Source organism: Coregonus clupeaformis, chromosome 25 (assembly GCF_020615455.1).
Source record: "Coregonus clupeaformis isolate EN_2021a chromosome 25, ASM2061545v1, whole genome shotgun sequence".
NCBI lineage: Eukaryota > Metazoa > Chordata > Actinopteri > Salmoniformes > Salmonidae > Coregonus > Coregonus clupeaformis.
In genome coordinates, this window is record NC_059216.1 from 30390224 (window position 1) to 30405625 (window position 15402).

Below are 15402 nucleotides of genomic sequence, written 5' to 3' on the forward strand. Positions count from 1 at the left end.
TCTGTTAGCTTCCCAAGTTCCAACAACAACGCCATGTCTGAAATAGGACTGTTCTTTTTGTGTGTGTATCTCTCTGTCTCTCTATCCAATTGGCATTCAATGTCTCGTTCCCATTGTTGAGGGTTGCCTGTCCCTGGTGAAGCAGGAGAGGCACCGAGGTCCCCCATGGTCTAAGGCTTTGAATGAGTTTAGGGAGCAGGAACTGTCTGTGTGAATGATGATAATCGCGTCTCACCAATCTCAGAGGTGTGCCACTGAGAGGCCAGTGTCAGTAGTTTAAAGACTACAAAACAATTCCCCCTGGGTGTACTGGCAGTGATTAAAATGGATGGATCTGAAAGTGTAGTGTGCATATCTATTCAATTCCTCCTCTAGGGCAAAATGGAGCTACAAAGACTTTAAAATCTGAAACTTTAAAGCTAGCAATAATTAGGACCTTCAACTTTCTCTCTTCTCTTGTGTAGAATATCATTTCAGGAGAAAACATTTGTGTCCTATCTCCAATGTCTATATTTTTTGTTTAGAATTCTCCGTCACTGCTTTTGGACTGAAACACTCAGTCTCTTTCTCTCTCTCTCTCTCTGCCTCCCCCCTCTCTCCCTCCTCCTATAGGTGATCCATGTTACAGGCAGGCTGAGGATACGGATGGCATTGACCCACAGTCGGTCGGTACCCATTCAGATCATGGGCATGGTGGTGGTAGCCCACGCCCTCCCTCCTCCCACCATCAACGAGGTGCGCATAGACTGCCAAATGTTTGTCACCCGGGTCAACATGGACCTCAACATTGTCTACTGCGAGAATAGGTAAGACTTGATTTGACTTTACCCACATGGCAGTCAAATACATAACTGAAATACATGGGTATTCACCAAGATAAAAATACATTTCAATGAGGGATTAATAGTTTGGATAATAAAATACACATGATGATAAAATACGTATCACAGAACTACTCACCTCTTGTGTTAACACTGTGATCCCCCATGTCCTTGTTGTCAATGTTGTTACAACTACATAAAAGGGGTTCTTACTACCAATATATCCACAATGGATTATGGGTAAAACTTTACATTACGTTGCTCTTATACATGTGTAGGTAGTTACACTCGAATCACTACAGTGTTATTACGTATTATTTGTATAGTTTGTTTGTAATTGGATAGTAATAGGCCTATGTATTGTACACCTCATCTTGTCCATTGTATTTCTTTGCTACCTGTCCTCATCTCTATGGGATTGAGATCACTGAGATTTATTTTACCACTGTCTACCAGACAGTCAGTTATTTATGGGGAAATCACATCTGGACAGTCAGTTTTACAGTGAGATAGCCTCAGCTTTTCGGGAAAATAAAATGGGAAACTGATCAAGACTTCTTTCATGAGTTTCATAGGGTTTGTGGGAGACTAGAAATATCAGAAAATAACCGGACAATATTTAAGACAGATAGTAGACAGATTGCTTTTGGGTGAACAAAAAAAGAATGGATAGATGATATTCAATACTAAGTGATAGGCATTTTATCATGTGGAATGGGAAGACATCCTAGGTTCCATAATAGCCTTTTGTCCCTGAATGTTCTGAGTTATACGTGGGCTTATCTGCCTCAGAGTCATTAGTTTGACATATCAGGGTGACAAGAAAAATTGTCTATCTGGTTACACTGTAATGACACCCCATTCGAATCTTTCTCTCCGTTGGTGCTTCTTCTCTTGCCTTACATGCTGAATCCTTTTCAAATCCCTGTTCTAGAATTAGCGACTACATGGACCTGACGCCATTGGACATCGTAGGGAAGAGGTGTTACCAGTTCATTCATGCGGAGGACGTGGAAGGCATCCGGCACAGCCATTTAGACTGTGAGTATTATACTTTAAACGTTACAACATATTATGAACACATTATTGCTGAGTAAAGTTCCTGATTTAGGATGCTTCTTGTTATGGGTAGTGGTCCACTCAGATCAGGACAACCATCACAATTATCTCCAGCGTCATCTCTCCACCCAACACCAAAGGCATTGGTAATCGTCTGCTTCACTGCTAAGCTGTTGTTGTTCAGAACAAAGTTGTTCTGATCTTGTCAGTGTACAGAATCTGTGTAATAGGCCTGTAGAGAGACAACATCTAGATGATCCACGTGATCTGCCTCTGTGACCTTCTGGGGTTCGAACTCAGGTCTCCTACCTGCCACAAGACTGGGTTAGCCCACTGAGCTAAAGCCGGAACAGTGTAGAGAGACAACATCTAGATGATCCATTGTGATCTTCCTCAGTGACTTACCTTGGACAGGGAAAATCTCTGGGGGTGGCAACATCAGGGATCTAGAAATATGTGCCATTAAAATAAATCCTCCCCATACTGTAGGTCAATAGGTGACTACAAACCCCAGGGAGGGAAAAGGGAAACCAAGACCCCAGTGAAAGTAAAATCAAGTTCACTCCCAACATTCCACTAAAATGAAATGGCTGCATGTCTTCTTTGTTTGTTTATGTTAAACTTTGAACTAAGTTTACTTTAAGGGTAATGGTCATCTTTGCAAAGATGTCTTTGCATCTCTACCCCACCTGAGCAGTTTTAATAGCCCATGGCAGGAGGTATGCTCTGCTTACTTGACCTTTTTTTTCTCAAAACGTGCCGTGATTTGCTATGTTTGTTTCGCCAATGAAACCTTTACTGTGGCTGGTAAAAATTTAGGAGGCGTTGCGGGAGCAGTGCACCATTTCATTGGGCTTCGCAACGTGGATTCAGTACTAGGCAGGCTGCCATTTTTGTGAGCTCAGCTGCGTCCTGGGCTTTCCCTTCATGCCGGATGCTGGATTGTAGGGTGTAAAGCGTGTAAATTCCCTTGCTTTACTAGGTGTTTGCCGGACAGGTAGGACGAGTGTCCTTGGGGTTGCCTCCTCGGCCGGTGAATTTGGAGCCGTCTGATTAGATATTGGGAGTTCAACTGAATTAGAGCACAATTACTGCTGCATGGAACTGTCCCTTCGCCTTAAAAAGGCACCAGAATGGGTCCATTAGCAGCTGATTTGAAACCCAGCAGAGGGAGCGTAGAGAGAGAGGGCTGACCATGGATCACATTGATAAGACAGGCTAAGGCAGGCAGATTGAGGCAGCAGGCTAGGCAGCAGCAGCAAACAGTGGCTGCATCATTGCATATCTCCAGCTACCCCTGGCTGTCTCTACATCTGATACACCCAGGCTTTAATCAACTTACAGTCAGTGCATTGGCTTGGAATTGGTTAAGTGTGCAGTGCTGCTAAATATTTATTTCATTTATTTACACTGAACAAACGCAACATGTAAAGTGTTGGTCCCATGTTTCATGAGCTGAAATAAAACATCCCCGAAATGTTCCATATGAACAAAAAGCTTATTTCTCAAAATGTTGTGCACAAATGTGTTTACATCCCTGTTAGTGAGCATTTCTCCTTTGCCAAGATAATCCATCCACCTGACAGGTGTGGCATATCAAGAAGCTGATTAAACAGCATGATCATTACACAGGTGCACCTTGTGCTGGGGACAATAAAAGGCCACTTTAAAATGTGCAGTTTTGCCACACAACACAATGCCACAGATGTCTCAAGTTTTGAGGGAGCATGCTGACTGAAGGAATGTCCACCAGAGCTGTTGCCAGAGAATGTAATGTTAATTTCTCTACCATAAGCTGCCTCTAACTTTGTTTTAGAGAATTTGGCAGTACGTTCAACCGGCCTCACAACCACAGACCATGTGTAACCACGCCAGCCCAGGACCTCCACATCAGCTTCTTCAACTGCGGGATCTCTCTGAGGGAGGGGGGGGGCTATTTCTGTCTGTTATAAAGCCCTTTAGTGGGGGAAAACTCATTCTGATTGGCTGGGCCTGGCTCCCCAGTGGATGGGCCTGGCTGCCAAGTGGGTGGGCCTATGCCCTCTAAGGCCACCCATGGCTGCGCCACTGCCCAGTCATGTGAAATCCATAGGTTAGGGCCGAATGAATTTATTTCAATTGACTTATTTCCTTATATGAACTGTAACTCATTAAAATCTTTAAAGTTGTTCCATGTTGCGTTTATATATTTTTTCAGTATATTTATTTAATCGTTTATTTTTGAGTTAGGGACAGATACAATTAAAAGATTGACATGTTGAATGAACAAGTCAGATGAATTGCAGCATCGCACTTAAGCGTGCACTAATATCCAATGTTTGTCCCCTTAGTATGGCTGTTAGTGGATTCATCAAGGTATACTATACAGTATCTACTGTTAAAGAACAAAGCCATGGGAATTATTTGAGCAATTGGGATTCGTAGAACTAAGGTCTCTCAATTCCCCCTGACAAAATAACGACTTTGCTATGTTCCTATTTTCTGTTGATAGTTTCATCCACACATTGATGCTCATGACATATTCCCATCATTATCATCATCAGTGAAATTATCACCACATATCTGATGATAACTTGGCCTATGTGATGATAACTAACTGAAAAAGATGTAGTTATAGATGTTAATGAGCAGCTATTAGCACCTAACTCGTGCATCATAGTGCATTGGACATAGCTCATCAGGTATCATAAATGTGCTGATAATGCATTATGAAGAGGGTGTTCATAGGAAAAGTTACCAAAAATGGTATTAGCTTCTTTGGAAGTTGGTCTGAATAGCAACAATCAGCTGATGACTGTGAGCGGATCAGACAGGGTGACAAGGTCACTGGGTCTGGAGGAAATGGAAGATATTATTCCACTTGGCCAACTCTCTACACACGAGGTCAGAAGTGAACCAGACTTGAGAAGGTGTTTAAATGAATTGGCTTTTGTCCAAGCTTTATAATATGGCCATTTAGTCCCTCAGCTTTATTATTCATAGCGTATCCTAGGAAACGATCAGATCGACTCCATTTCATTTACAGTAAGTCTATACTGTGTGTATGTACATTGCTACAGTTCGTACTTCACTGCTCAAAGCATGTGGCATGACTGAAAAGGTTATTTTTTTATTCATTCGAAAAAGATACATGTTAAGACAAGACATGCATTAGTCAAATTATCTGATACATGACCTGAAGCATATACAGCAGGAACAAATGGCTTTGAGTGACTCTGTTATATCAGACTTGGGAAAAATATATGATTTTCATGAGATAGAGAGAGAGATTGGAGAGGATACTGTAGCTGAAAGAACTTAAATCTCAGAGGACTTAAGCCATCCGCCTCCAGGCGTAATACCAGAAACTGTCTCCTAAGACTAGTTCAGACCGACTCTAATGAAACCAGCTCACTGGTTAGCATACTTAAAGGCAGACTCTACAGATTCTGAAAAATACAGCTGAAATGTTGAATACACACACAGGCAAAAGTTGCTGTAATTTCAAAGCTTTGGAAAACAGTAACTTTTGGCTTACACAATGCAATTGTGGTGAGTGGTGTACATAACGTACACCACTCACCACAACACAGGCAGAATTTTCTTGTGAAGCTAGACAAAAATCTAAAACCCGGCGGAGAAGAGAACATTCCCCCGTCTCCTCTCTCATTCATAAAAGGGTTGCCTTTACGATAATACCCTGATGGACTGCAAGGACTTTTCCATAAAGCAATTTCACGGGTGTAAATTACTTACTTTTATATGACGGTGACACCCCTCGTTGCAAGCCGGGCCTCTTTGGGTAAAGGGTATCTGAAAGGTAGCCACCATTATGGAAAGAATCCAAGTGATTAAAACAAACTGAAGGACAGGAGGAGAGGGAGAGAGGAGAAGAGGCTCACAGAAGCCGTCCTACAGGCATGCCTGGGGCTGCAGGAGAAAGAGACAGATTAAAGGGCCTGTATTCCTTTTAATGCCTCCAAAAGCTAGCGGACGACTCCGGCACCGGAAAACACCGGCCTTCATTAACACTAAATCAATAGGCGCAAGCAGACCCCTGATTGATTTAATGGCACTGTAACTGAAAGGGGTTAAAAAATAAGCCTCACCTGCAAAGACGTGGTGCCAGGGAAGCCAGGGGTGGAGTATATTGATGCTAATGCAGATGAGCGAGATCTGGTGTGTCTGGGGATCAAAGGCAGAGCGATACAGAGATCCAGTACACTGGCTGTAGAGGTACAAGACCTGGTCAAAACTCACTGACATCAGAATATGACTGTAGGATTTACAGTTTGTCTTGTATACTTGATTTGTCAAGTTATTTACCTGATTAGGGTTATGGTTAGAAAACGTTTTTTTTTTATCTTAAATAAATATGGCAATAAATACATAGAAAAATATTACATGTGCCTTGACTACCAATATTATGAATCAATATCCTCACAATAGATACGGTATAAAGTTAGCAAATTCTTAATTATTTCAAAAATATTTCAACCACCTTTCCCAAATATTGTAGTTGCAGTTTAAATCAATATTTTGGTATTCAGAGAATCATGAATGATTATTAAACTGAAACTAATGTACATTTTGTTTATCCATCTCCTTTTTAAAATGTAGCATATTGTACATCAAATCATTGTTAACTCCTAGTATAAACAATGAAGGTGTGAGGTTATACACTACAGTATATCTCCTCTGTACTACCGTTAGTTGGTTGGAAAGCAAAACAAGTTATTTCTTTCAATTCCCTCTATCTTTCCCTCTAATTCTATATATGTATATGAAAAGAAAGCAGTCAGTGATCTAAAGTAAATTTTTTTAACCCTTGGGATGGTTTCTTAAACAATGCTATTAGTTCCTAATAGTTTTTAATTACTGGCCTTCTTTTTATATAAATCATTCCCCCCCCCATGGAACTATTTTTATGGTAGAGGCTATTTGTAGCCATAATTAAACTAAGAATATGAATTTACTACCTCACTCAGATTCTGACTGTTTCAGTTTTAGAGCGCCATGATGAATGCAAATACATATTGGTTGAGATAACCAATCAGCGGTTAATTTAGCCAAATTTATTGCAACCACTAGAGCGTCTTCACTTATGCTCAGGCAGACAAGGACATAGCCATCAGTGTAGTGTAGTGTAGTTAGGTAGTTGGTAGCTACAGAGTCACAGTGCCCCTTGGTGGTGGGTGAGGCTCACTGCAGCCAGCCTTCATGCAGACAGTCAGAGTGATGGGTTTGAAGCAAGCACACAATATTTCTTTAGAAAACCCTTTCTATCACCTACAATATAATTTTAAGCATCTACCCGATAATTACACCAATAACCTTATGCCTAAACCTAACCCTAAATCAAGACCCATAGATACAAATTAAATCACTAACGAACTAGTCATGCACATTGTTTTGCTTTTGTGTTGTTTTTATACTGAAATCACACACATATATAGTGATATCTTTACATTTGTTACAACAGATATATATTTCACCATGATGCACTAATTTATTCATAAGTGGTCCCGATCGACTCTCATTCGTTCCATATTACACATATTTCTTCCCTTATCGTTCGTTTCCAGATCAGCACACACACTGTCCTCTGAGGTATTTAATAGTGTGCCCTGTGCAGCCAAGTACACATCCCCATTCCTGTTTTAGCCAGTCAGAGAACTTGATTAATGATGGTAGGTAGAACAGAGAGCAGCACAGCCCCTCGCACAGCTGTTGGACACCACCTGATGGTCTCTCTCTTATCTCTTCTCTCCTCTCCCCTCTCCATCTCTCCCTTCTCTCTCCTCTCCCCTCTCTTCTCTCTCCCATCCTCTCCTCTCTCCCCTCTCGTATCTCTCCTCTCTCCTCTCTTCCTCTCCCCTCTCTCCACCCCCAGTGATAAACAAGGGACAGTGTGTGACCAAGTACTACCGCTGGATCCAGAAGAATGGTGGGTACATCTGGATCCAGTCCAGTGCCACCATCGCCATCAATGCCAAGAACGCCAATGAAAAGAACATAATCTGGGTCAACTACGTACTCAGGTAAGGCAGGGCTCCATCTGTGAAACACCCAACACATGCCAGCCAGCGCACAGAAACAGTCTGCTTCCCAAATGGCACCATTTTCCCTATGTAGTGCACTACTTTTGACCAGGGCCCATAGGGTTACTGTATAGAGAATAGGGTGCTATACTTGGGAAGCACACACAGACTCAGCTACACCAGGAAGCAAACACAAGCATTGATTCAGATTGGTCATTCGTTTTCATTAAATATACATTTTTTCATTTTTCAACCAATGAGATAGGGCACATGGGACATAATTAAATAGTTGTGGTAGTATTTTAATCATTTCAGTATTTTAACCATGTATTTTTGTGAATTCCTATGAATCACATTTTGCATGTTTTTATCCAATTGTTTAAGCATATTTGTAGTACATCTATTCTATAGCTGCCAATTTGTCATAAGAGGATAATGGCATACTTCTGCCAGTATTAGTTTACTGTAAGGCATTGTCATTGTGAAGGATTTCTGCCTTTGGCACCACTGAATTGATCATTGTAGAATTATCTCAGCACTCTAAAGTGATTGAGGTGTTGTTATTGTAATTTTTCTAATTGAATTTAGCTACCAGCACAAGAAGAAACCCCTCTTTCATCAACTGTAATAGATGTATCTTTTCAATCGCCTTCCTAATTTTTCCTCACCTCTGCAGGCCAATAGAGCAGCTGTGAGAGCCAGAGAGCGAGGGGCTATGCTTTAGGGACGGTTGGATCAATCAGAACGCTAGAAGAATGGCAAATGCTGTGTGCTCTGCACTCCCTGGCAGGAATCTGTTTTAAATTCTTCTCTATTGGCAAAGACAATGACTTCCTTCCTGTACTGTCTGTCTCCTGCAGTAATCCAGAGTACAAGGACACGCCCATGGACATCGCCCAGCTGCCCAACCTTCCAGAGAAAGCCTCTGAGTCTTCAGAGACGTCCGACTCCGAGTCCGAGTCCAAGGAGAACTCTGGTACGGTACCATCGATCAATCAATCAATATAATTGTATTAATGAAGTACTTTTTTGGGCTTGTGTGGCTCAGTCGGTAGAGCACGGCGCTAACATATACGCAAAATGAATGCAGGCATGACTGTAAGTTGCTTTGGATAAAAGCGTCTGCTAAATAGCATATATACAACAGTTGCTTGACAGTGCTTGACACTATAACCTGGCCTAAGATATATGTTCATTTAAGTAGCAGCCAGCACTACTGTTTAGATATACACAAGCTGCAGGACTATACAGCTTTGTTCAAATAAGGAGTACAGCCAAGGGGGAGGAGAGGGCAGGAGAGGAGAGGATGATTTTGGGTGACAGTCTGTGGGAAGTGCCAGCATATTGGCCATTGGCACCAGGCCTCCCTCAGTGCCCCCATTCCAGCGTGCATGGTGAGGGTTGTGGCCCATACCAGCTGCTGCTGGGTAGAGAGTCCTCCTCATTCTGACAGTACGGTTGGAGAGCTCCACTGCTCCAGTATCCAGGGGGTGATCGGGTGCCAAGACAATGCCATAGCGACAGACAGACAGACAGACAGACAGACAGACATTAGTATAACAGCAGTAGAACACAATGGTATTTTGGGGAGTAAAGAAGTGTAGTCTTCAAATTGAGTGATGGGAATACTACATATATCTGAACAGGGGCTCAACTTTCACTGGGGACGGGGGGGACATGTCCGAGCGGTCGGGTAGGCTGTTTGGAGTGTTTATCCAACTGGATAAAAAATATATAATAATAAAAATTATGTTCCCCCCATTTCTAAAACCAAAGTTGCGCTCCTGTATCTGAATATCATCTATACCAAAATAAATAAAACAAATCAAAATAAAGGGCATACAATATTATTTCATTTCCAAAACAGTGGATTTTTAGACATATCATTATACAGAATACATGGAGTTTTGAGTACTGTTCAGGTCTGCACACTAAACGGCATCTTTCTCCCAGAAGACAACGAGAACTCCAAGTTGGACGGGAAGGGGAACCAGACTGAGAACAGCGAGGACCCGGAGACAGACAGTAAAAATCAGCAGCAGGGACAGTCATCCTCAGAGCAGGAGATGAGGCGTCAGGAGGAGGGAGATAGCTCCTCCAACCCAGAGAGCCAGGAGAGCGAGGATGACCTGGAGCCCAGCGACTGCGAGCTGGAGACCAAGGAGGGCAGACTGGGCCGGGTGGGGGGCCTGCACATCAAGGTGGAGCACTACGGAGATAGAGATGGAAGAATGGAGCTGCACAACTCGCCGTCCTCCTCTGAAGAAGAGGAAGATGATGACGACGATGAGGAAGACGATGATGATGACGACAGCGTTAAAGACTGTGACAGGACCACTGAGATGCTCGCCGCCCCCGCCGCCAGCAAGCAGCAGAAGCGTAAGAAGAGGAGGAAAAAGCAGAAGTGGGACGGTAGTCGTTCTAGACGCCTGCGCCTCTCCTCTGCCACGACCAGCCCAGGCACCATGAACCACCTCCCCATCGGGGGGGATGCACCCCTCCTGCCGCCTCCCTCCCTTGCCAGTGCCTCCGTGCTCAAGATCAAAACGGAAATGTCCGAGCCCATCAACTTCGACAACGACAGCAGCATCTGGAATTACCCTCCCAACAGGGAGATCTCCAGGAATGAGTCCCCCTACAGCATGACGAAGCCCGTCCCAGCCCACGATACCTTTCCCTCCCCGCAGCCTGGCAGTCTGCAGGTCTCCATCCCAGACTCAGTGCTCACTCCCCCAGGAACAGAGGGAGGCGGCGGAGGTGGAGGAACCAGGAAGGGCGTACCCCCCTCCTTCAACAGTAACAGCAGCGCCCCCTCCTCGGCATCCAGCGTGGCCAGCCTGGCCCCTCCCTCCAGCTCTGGCTCCTCCTCCGACCCCCTGTCCCCGCCCCTCTCGGCCTCGCCTCGCGACAAGCAGCAGGGTCAGGGTACTCCCACCACCTCCAACTCCTCCTCCTCCCTGCTGTACACCAGCGACCTGGAGGCCCTGCAGAGGCTGCAGGCTGGGAACGTGGTGCTTCCTCTGGTCCACCGGGTCACCGGCACCCTCGCCACGACCAGCACTGCCGCCTCCCGGGTCTACACCACTGGCACCATCCGCTACGCCCCCGCCGACGTCACCTTGGCCATGCAGGCAGGGGCTAACCTGCTGCCCAACAACGTTGCCCACGCTATGAACTTTGTGGATGTCAATGGTAGCCCCGGCTTCGGCATCGACCCCAAGACGCCCATGGAGATGCTGTATCATCACGTCCACCGGCTCAACATGGCTGGCCCCTTTGGAGGTGGCGTGTCCGGTGCCAGCCTCACCCAGATGCCAGCAGCCAATGTATTCACCACGGCAGAGGGACTGTTCTCCACTCTTCCATTCCCTGTCTACAGTAACGGGATACACACCACACAAACTCTGGAGCGCAAAGAAGATTAAAGCAAAACACCAAGACCATATTACTGTGTTCAACTGTCAAAGACTTGTTGAGGCATAAGACTGTGTTTCAAGTGGAAAATAAATATATTCTAGCACTTTGAATTTGAGCAAATGAGCTTAGATAATAGAAATGAATGGCCCCATGTCTTTCTATCTTTTTGCTCTCTCTACTGACTCCCACTCTATCAATCTCTCGTCCTCTTCTTACTCCTCTTACAGTACGATCAAGGACATTTTCTCTTATCAAACTAAACTGACTATTCTTTATTGTAAAGAATTCCTTTTTGCCTACAGAGAATTCATATTACCGTTTGTCTCCTACTGGAGTCTTGGGTATACTACTTTTTATTTGAGTTGATTATGTTGCATCTTTATGAAGTGTATTTAAAGGGTGATGGTGGGAAATGTATTTCTATGGAAAGAAACCCTTGGATGGTTTTGCTCCATGTCTTGATGTGATCAAGGTTGACGAAGACAAAAGGATGTTGCCCTGTTTGACATGGTCATAGACATAACCTTAAAAGAAAGAGATTTGAAAGTTATTTCATAATGAGGGAATAGTTGTTTTAGAATTAATTTTGATTCTTTTTTTATAGCTCAGATTTAACTTGCAAATCAAGCATTAAAAAAGCAATTTCAGCCGGGTATTGACCTGTGAATAGAATGTTACTACAAATCCCAGGACTTTGGAACAAGAACAGGTCAGTACGAGATATGGGTATTCTCCCGGTTCCATTTCCTTGGTTATATCTCAAATGACACCGTATTCCCTATAAAGTGTGCCACTTTTTACCAGGGCCTATAGGGCTCTGGTCAAAAGTAGTGCACTATATAGGGAATAGGGTGCCATTTGGGATGCAGTCTTTCTCTGCAGTTCCATGGTGCTACTGTTCCATTGAGTTACTACCCTCCTTCAGCAGGCTGATGTAGGTTCTTATGTTCCACAGCTCTCTCACAGAGATGAGTGATTGAGTGACAGCTGGGGAGATTTCCTTCCTCAGTAAAGTCAAACCTCTAATCCACATATGTTCATGTTCATTACTACTCCCCTCAGTCAAGTTGTTTGAAAGGCTCAATCGGATTGGGCCTAAAGGATAGAATATACCTATATGGAGCAGGTTGATTTTGTTTGTATTTTTTCAAAACTAGATCACTTTTTCTCAGTGTAACTGAGGCTAATTTGCATCATTAACTTGAAAAATGAATGTTTAACTTTGACCGGCTTCTGTCAATTGTTTTTTCTACTCTACCCTTCCTCTTCCTCTTCCATTCTAAACCTCACTGCTATCAACAACAGTCTCCCAAATCTGTTCTTCCATCAGCCATTGTCGGACTCTCTGAAATCACATATCAAGGAGATTGTAATAAGGACATGCATTTCAATCAAACGGAATATGAGTTTTTAGAAAAATCACATTCCCCGATTTTTTCTCTGTTGCCAAAAAAAGTTATTTCACAGTTTGGTGTTAAGAACACTGTGATTGTTGTTTAAAAAAAATAGTAATAAAATGGAAAAACTGTCACTTCATCTTTTGACAGCCGTCCATCAAGTCATCTATTACCAAGCGTGATAACCGTAAACGTGTACAATGTGTAAGTGTCACTGGCTGTCAGTCTCCATAGCGATTTCAGTGTGTGTTACTATATGCAGTATATACTGAGCTGATGTAGCCGTTTTGTCCTTTGTCTTCTCTGTGCTTTATCTGTAGTCTGGGGTTGGACAGGGAATGTTTGTAACCCTCTCCGTCCCCTCTGCAGTCTTAGTGAACCCGTGGAGGTTAGTGGATTTCGTGTGGTGGCCTTCCAATGTAGCGTCACCTTTCTGCTGCTTCCTTTTGTCTGTATTTCTTTCTGTTTCTGCTGTTGCTTTGCTGTTGTGTAGTCTACAGACCTCTCTTTTTCTCAGAGATAAAAGACTCTTAACTAGCTCAAAGGTTTAAGGAGCCATTTTTTGCCACTGAGGAATTCTGGGATTACAGTTTCCAGCTTGCATTTACCTACACTACGAAAAATGACAACAAAAAGCTAAAGTAGCATTTAGATGTATCTTCTAGACTGGAACCATAAAAGCCTCAGTTGTGAAACATTCCCAGAGTCCTTTGTGCTTCTTGTATGCATTGGGTGTATTTCATTGGTTTCCACCAAACCTGTTGACTTCAAGGACCCTGCAACTTACAGAACAAAAAGATCACGGTAGTATTTCAGGACAATAAACAATTTTAAAGATTTCTAAAGAAATGAAAAGAAAAAATATTTCGCACTATAAATCTATTTTTATAGCTAGGTGTTTTGGAAATGCATGTTAACTAAGTTGATTGTTTGGTTTACTTAATTTTGTTCGGTCCAGCAGCTTTGTCTCAACGTTCAGTGTTTTTTAGTCTGTCCAGCAAAGGGAGGGGGAGCCTTTGTCTTTTGAAATGAATCAGGCTACTCCCCTACATCAGGAAACAGTGTCTGTGGTTTCTGTGAAGATGTGTTGTTACTCAAATCCAGGTCATGAAATAAATGTGTTTTTAAAAAAAGAACGAAAATTGGGGGTCGGTTGGTTGGAATGGTGGAATGGTTGCAGGAGAACGTAGTGTCACCACTTGAGATTGATTCTATTCTAGATGTTAGTGTTTTCTACGACGTAGTGAAGCGGGGTGAGAGTGGGAGACTGTCGGGTCGGGGGCAGCTCACTTAAAACAGACACTGTGGACGGACCAGGAAATACACCCATATGTTACAACAGAACAGCAGGATGAGCTGTTTTAATGTCTCTGTGACTGTGTTGTGTCAAAATGAATTGCTGGTGATTTAAACTTAAACTAATCTCAGCTACTGTCAGATAAATAGTGTTTAAAATTAAAATATGAAAAATCACTTCATTACTTGTGAAGACTGTGTCCGTGTTTTGAACTATTTCTTGTACAATTATACAGATTATTTTATGAGGAACTTGGTGCCAAGTAGATGAATACTACAGGAGAAAGGGAGTCTCTTAGTATCAATGTTAACAGTGTTATACATTCTAAATACAAACAAATTAAAATATTAAAAAGAGAAAACGATGGTACATTTATTATTTTATTTGTTTTGTTTTTTTCTTTGAAGAAAAAAAACATAACTAACTGAAGCTAACTTTGAGTGCCTGGCTTATTTTAAAACATTTTGAAAAACATATTTTTATTTTCATTTACCATGAATAATGCTGCAATTTCAGAAATGTACATACTTCATTTTACAACAGGGTTATTTTATACTTTTGTAGGTTTCCATCCGTTCAAAGAAACATGTCATACATGGTTGTTCTTTCTGTAACACGTTTTTTTACCATTTTACAGGTGCCATATTCATAATAAACTTCTCTTGGATTTGTTCACATCTGGCATCATTTCTTTTATTCAACCATCTCAATGAATACCGCACACCTCAGTAAGCTGCCTCCATTTTTCTTTCTTTCTTTATGACTTTGTTTCTTTTCTGATCTTGCTTGAAAAAATGTGTACTGGTCTTTAATGCTTTTCCTAGTTGGAAACTGTGCTGTGGGAACATTGCTGGGACATCCATTCAGGTATGTTCACACTCAACACTCCTGCCATAACGGTAGCTATGTCAGACCGCAGTCCTGGATACACCAGGTTCATCCCCCTCCAATCAGAATACTCTGTTAATTATTTAATGTAGTCTGATTGAGCACATCGTTATATGACTCAGCAGAGGGTCAATCAGAGTGCAGCTAGTACTGTTTGTTGAAACATACAGTATGATGTTAGCTCACCCATAGACAGACAATACTGTGATAATGACCGAAAGACTGTTTAACAACAAGACAAATGAAGCGACTATCATCACATGGAATAACACTCACACACACATCATTATCTTGGACGGACAATCTGACTATCTTGTCGATGTCACTGTGGTGTAATACCAGTTTAAAGCTTAAACTGTCTTTCAAACTAGCTACAATGTTTTGTCTCATTTTGTTTGCCCATTAGGCCTATCATGCCTAGAGTGAAATGCATCTAGTGGAAATGCATTGAAAACACTGACGTCTTATTGAATGCCATAGTTATCCGGAGATACTGTATGTTT

The 15402-nt window shown here is 42.5% G+C and overlaps 1 protein-coding gene across 7 annotated transcripts in view; it reads left to right on the forward strand.

Annotated features, from left to right (window-relative positions):
• LOC121539513 (neuronal PAS domain-containing protein 3-like) overlaps positions 1-14688 on the forward strand; it is a 316876-nt gene extending 302188 nt beyond the window's left edge. For 6 of the 7 annotated variants that reach the window (XM_045207543.1, XM_045207546.1, XM_045207544.1 and 3 more), the window contains 5 exons: positions 613-806; positions 1756-1862; positions 7753-7900; positions 8761-8876; positions 9854-14688. In XM_045207543.1, the coding sequence (XP_045063478.1) occupies positions 613-806; positions 1756-1862; positions 7753-7900; positions 8761-8876; positions 9854-11325 (2037 nt within the window). In that variant the 3' untranslated portion in view covers positions 11326-14688. The remainder of the gene's footprint in view (positions 1-612; positions 807-1755; positions 1863-7752; positions 7901-8760; positions 8877-9853) is intronic. The other variant, XM_045207545.1, reaches the window with a different exon arrangement.
• The last annotated feature ends 714 nt before the right edge of the window (positions 14689-15402 follow it).